This window comes from Phanerochaete carnosa, assembly GCF_000300595.1.
Source record: "Phanerochaete carnosa HHB-10118-sp unplaced genomic scaffold PHACAscaffold_13, whole genome shotgun sequence".
In the NCBI taxonomy this organism is placed as follows: Eukaryota; Fungi; Basidiomycota; class Agaricomycetes; order Polyporales; family Phanerochaetaceae; genus Phanerochaete; species Phanerochaete carnosa.
Window position 1 is genome coordinate 1,218,756 of NW_006767640.1, and position 4,686 is coordinate 1,223,441.

Below are 4,686 nucleotides of genomic sequence, written 5' to 3' on the forward strand. Positions count from 1 at the left end.
CAAGGTGGCATTCAAGCTGGATACAGACGGAGATGTGAGCCAATATCCGGCGGGATACCGAGATCTGCCTAACCTGTCGAAGCCATGCGAGAATATGTCCGCATCGGCCGGTGGGGTGACCCCTTCGTTCAGAGACGCGGCATGTTCCAGCAGCCAGTCTTGGATGTCTTCTGGGCGCCATGAATACGGCGGATAGATGCCCATGGAGTTGGTGCTGTCCTCGACAGTTTCGTAACTGTAACGACAAACATCACGACCTAACCCACTGAGATCCAGAATGAATCACTAACAGCTTCTCGATCTCGGGCGCATAAAGGTCGAGCGTGATCTTGCGCTGGACGGTGCCCTTGCCCGAGCGCGGCAGCGACTTGTTAGGACTTGCGACCAGGATGGTCTCCTTGAAGACTTTGGCGAACGCAGGCCCAAGATGATTGGCCTCCTCGACCACGGGCCTATGGAATATGGCCTAACTGAGCACTTGCGTATAGGGTCTTGAGCTGCTCCGACGCACCAAACTTCGTTCCGGTACGCTGCCACCTGCGCGTCGTCGTTCGGGTCGATCTCGTGATCTGGCATTGGTTCAGCGCGGATATTTAATTGTTCGCACTTGAAGCATTCGAGAAGGAAGTTACATTTCAAATGTATTACAGCGTATACGATACTGACAAGAAAACACGACAGCAGAGCACGTGGCGAAAGTCATCACAGCAAGAGTTCAAGAAGTATTCAAAGCAGGGTAATATCAGTCTTGGTCGCTATCAGAGTAATCCCTGCTCTTCCTCCACTGCGGTGTCATCGCTTGCGCGACGACATTTCCTACGGCTTTCAATTTCTTCCTTAGATCTTCATTGCGTACGCTAAGGAGCAGTCTCCGTGACCTCCACTTGTCGGGATGGAATCTGCGATGCGCCTTTTCAACGAGCGTTCTGTAGTCTCTCGCGGACATCATGAAGACGATCTCCTCGAAGAAGTTGTCCACCATGTCCCACGTGATGTCGGCCATGTCTAACTGGAGCGGGTGCCGCAGCGTCGGCCAAGGGATACTCCACATTGTCAGCGGCTGGCTCTCGTTGAACTGGATCTTGTCAAATTCGCTGCTGACGAGCTTGAAACGTTGCAACGCGATCACTGCGGGACACCAGGCGCCCGCGCCGCAGCTGACTCCGCTGTCGCGCCGCCTGCAGCGTTCCGTCTCCCGGCGTACGGCCTCGGCGTATGCTTTCTGTGCGGCCTCTGCCTCGCGACGATCAGCTTCTTCTTTTCTGCGCTGTTCCGCCGCCTGGCGCTCCGCCTCTTCCGTTTTCCTCCGTTCCTCCTCTGCTTTTGCCTTTGCTTCTTTAGCCTGCCGCTCAGCCTCCGCCGCCCGCTTCTCCGCCTCGTATTGCCGCTGTGAAGCGTAGAACTCCTGCATCCTGCGGCGCTCTTCTGCCACTTCGTCTTCATGCGAGCTCGTTGCTCCCTCCGGGCGTTTATCCCGTTCTTCCTGGGTGCGGAGTTCTTCCATCCGGCGTATGGACTCCCGAATGTCGTCTCGGACCTCCTGTTCCCCTCTCGCAGTATTTTCATCGTTGGGTAGCTTGGCAGCGGCATCCCTGGCGGCTTGCGCGTTGCGTCGGGCGGCTTGTTCTGCCGTCTTCGCGCGGTCGACGCGCTCACCGGACGACACCACGTCGCGGCTGGCCCTGTCGAAGCTCGCTCGTGCATCTTCCATGCGCTTCTGTGCGGCATCATATGCCTTGCCTGCGGCGATGACCGTCTCGGCGCACTGTCTCCTCACGAGGGAGGCCCCGTCCAGGCCTGCTGCAGCCGTTGCACGCGCCTTCGCTGCAGCGTCCGTCTCCTCGATGGCTGCCTCTTCTGCCGCCTGGGCCTCCTTCACACGGGACAGGGCGGCGGCTCGTTCGCGGCATCTACAGGCCCCGTCTCCGCTGGGTTCGTCTGGGCCCAAGATGTTCAGCATGTCGTGCATCCGAGGCGCAAATACCCACTGTGCTCACCCTTGCAGATCTGTACAATGTTAGAGCCTAGAAAGCAAAAACATGCTACTAGGATATCATACCTGCGTTCTCATTGATGAAGGTTATGGTGCAGAACGCGGTACTCCCATCCAATGTCCTTTCCATGCGTTGCCTATCAAACAGTTGGAGCTTGCCAGTAGCGAAAAGCAACTCTAACTTACTCAATAATGGTACCAAACTGTGTTGGTTTACGTTATTCGTCAAAACCAGACGTCTGACCAGATGTTGTTAGGTCCGTACCTTGCTGAAGAGACCATGTATATCAATTGCCTCGAGTCTGCTGTCAAGATTCTGGCCAGAGTTGCGTTCATGAGAGCGAGAAGTCCATGTCGTGGAGCGCGACGAGCTTCGTCTGGTAGATGAGCTTGTAGCCGAAGGTGAGCAGCGATAACGAGTCGCGGTAGGCCTAGCGCCCGTTGTACGATCCCGTCTGAAACGCCGCTTCAGCACTCGAAACCGCTCTCCTTCAGGTACAGTACTCCAGGCTGTCCTTCAACGTCTGAGATCTGAGTCGCCATCAAAGTCAGTCTACGGCCAGACTTTTGGAAACCCTGATATGCGACATTTCCAGTCGCAACGGCCGCAAGTGTGATGCGACACGCCCCGCCTCGACAAGCTCTGTGCATCATAGTGCATCGCAGAATCATTGCCATGGCGCGCAGGTGTTTGCTGGACAGGCTTGCGATGTATATAAACTTGCCCGACCGCCGTAGCCAAACCACACATTTCTCGCCTTTCTTCACTCGACGACATCACAGCTCTTTGAACCCCACGTCGCTCACACGGCCATGCACTTCATCATCTCCTTTGTGTTGGCCCTGGCTGCCACGACTGTTGTGTCGATGCCGTCCCCCAAGACCCGCCCCGAAATCGCGCCTACGTTGCACTTGATTCGTAGTGCTGACGGGTCGCACATGTTGACCCGCCAGGCCGACAGCAGCTCTCAACCCAGCTTCTCCCCAAACGTGGCTGGTGCCATCTTAAATGCGACTGCAGTGAGTCTCCTCTTATGTCTCTGTGCGATCCGTGCGCTGACAGGCTTGACTTTCCCATAGGTCACCAACGTCTCCGCGTCCTTCACGATTTCGCCACTTAGCGTGTTCGGGGACGGGAACGAGGCTGACGCCTTCGGCGTAGCCATCATAGTCGGCATTGATGCGTTGTACTGCCCTAATGCCGGCGCCATGGCTGGTATCGAGTCCATCGTCGAAAATGGTGAAGCGTCCTATAGTGGTCAGTCCGTGCTCCTTGCCCTCCCCGTCGCATGTTGACAAGCCATCTATATTCTCCCAGCGTTTATCACGGCTTTCCCTCAAGGCCCCGTCGCCGTCCCGGGCTTCAACCTCTCGGCGGGCGACAACATCGCGATAAGCATCACCGTGACGAACGCGACGTCGGCCACGGTGGTCCTCACCAATGAGAGCACGAACCAGACCGTCACTGAGGTCACCCCCACCGGCACTCTGTGCATGCAGGAAGCGGACTGGATCATCGAGGACATGGAATCGGACGGGTCCCTACCGCCGTTGGCCGACTTTAGCTCGGTCAACTTCACCGATGTGTCTGCCGCGACCTCCAGCGGTCCCCTGGACATCACTGGGGCGACGATTTTCAACATGGAGCAGAACAACACAGTTCTTACTTCGGTCTCGGCCTTGCCCTCGGAGATCGATATTGTCTTCGTTTAATGGGGCAGAGAGGATGTAGGACTGATATTTATTTGACATTGCTTGCAAAAACAATTGTATATCTCGCATGTAATTAGAAGGACCAGTATTTATCCAATATTGCTTGTATCGCTAATGGCCTATGGCCGCCTGCTGGCACAGCTCGTATATAAATCATATAGCGAAGGCCGTATTTTGACTGGTAAAAAGTGAAGTATTGTCTCCGATGTTTCTCAGGTGAAAAGCGGAGAAACTCAGGCTCCTTTCCGACGATGATTTTGCACAAGCATGCTACCCAGTGACACAGGTGACTTGTGCAGACTGCGCATCCACCTGCGGCGTATTCCTGGATTCCTCTTAACCATGCTATTTCTAGCCATACGTATACTGATACATATGCAGACACGTCTAACTGCACGTGAAGCGAACCCACAAGTCTGGGGGATATACGGCGGTGGAGTGAGGGCGGACGGGCCCCAGGAGACCGGCAGCCAGCCCAGCACCTTCGCGAGCGGAGAGGCGTAGTCCGGGTCGCGCTGGGCGTCATCGTCCACGTTCACGTGCGAGAAGTCCATGTCGTCGAGCGCGACCATCTTGGTCTGGTAGATGAGCTTGTAGCCGAAGGTGAGCAGGAGGAAGAAGGGCTGGGGGACGGGTTAAGACGACGTTAGACGGCGGGCGGGCGGAAGGCAGAAAGAGGGGGTAGAGAAAGAGAGGATCCTGGCTTACGGTGGGCACGTACGACGCGAGGAAGCTCGAGATCGGGGCCGACGGCTGCCCCCAGTGTCTGTGCACGCGCTTGCGCGCGATAACGAGTCGCGGTAGGCCTAGCGCCCGTTGTACGATCCCGTGAGTTATAAGCCCGTGACTTGCAACTTCGGCGTTCGCCAACCTCCAGCGGTAACCACCGGTGTTCGCCGGTGGCCATTGGTGTTTGCCGGCGGTCCTTGCCATATACGGGGTGCGTCGCCGTGAGCGCTTGTGAACACCACCGTTCGTTG

General features: G+C 56.5%; 4 protein-coding genes across 4 annotated transcripts; 1 reads left to right on the forward strand and 3 right to left on the reverse strand.

The window, feature by feature from the left end:
- Window positions 1-250: 250 nt before the first annotated feature.
- PHACADRAFT_105973 (uncharacterized protein) lies at window positions 251-597 on the reverse strand (the record flags this gene model as incomplete). The annotated part of the gene is made up of 2 exons (XM_007401828.1): window positions 251-452; window positions 512-597. Coding segments are annotated over 2 exons (288 nt in total), but the record flags the coding sequence as incomplete, so codon positions are not given.
- Window positions 598-868: 271 nt separating this feature from the next.
- Window positions 869-1,102, reverse strand: PHACADRAFT_56504 (uncharacterized protein; the record flags this gene model as incomplete). The annotated part of the gene is made up of 1 exon (XM_007401829.1): window positions 869-1,102. A coding segment is annotated over one exon (234 nt), but the record flags the coding sequence as incomplete, so codon positions are not given.
- Window positions 1,103-2,261: 1,159 nt separating this feature from the next.
- Window positions 2,262-3,871, forward strand: PHACADRAFT_214362 (uncharacterized protein). The gene is made up of 3 exons (XM_007401830.1): window positions 2,262-3,013; window positions 3,074-3,251; window positions 3,312-3,871. The coding sequence occupies exons 1-3, from the start codon at window positions 2,807-2,809 to the stop codon at window positions 3,704-3,706; spliced, it is 780 nt and encodes a 259-aa protein (XP_007401892.1). The 5' UTR covers window positions 2,262-2,806; the 3' UTR covers window positions 3,707-3,871.
- An 11-nt stretch (window positions 3,872-3,882) lies between these two features.
- Window positions 3,883-4,639, reverse strand: PHACADRAFT_214363 (uncharacterized protein; the record flags this gene model as incomplete). The annotated part of the gene is made up of 3 exons (XM_007401831.1): window positions 3,883-4,031; window positions 4,115-4,329; window positions 4,415-4,639. The coding sequence occupies 3 exons, from the start codon at window positions 4,637-4,639 to the stop codon at window positions 3,977-3,979; spliced, it is 495 nt and encodes a 164-aa protein (XP_007401893.1). The 3' UTR covers window positions 3,883-3,976.
- Between the last annotated feature and the right edge of the window lie 47 nt (window positions 4,640-4,686).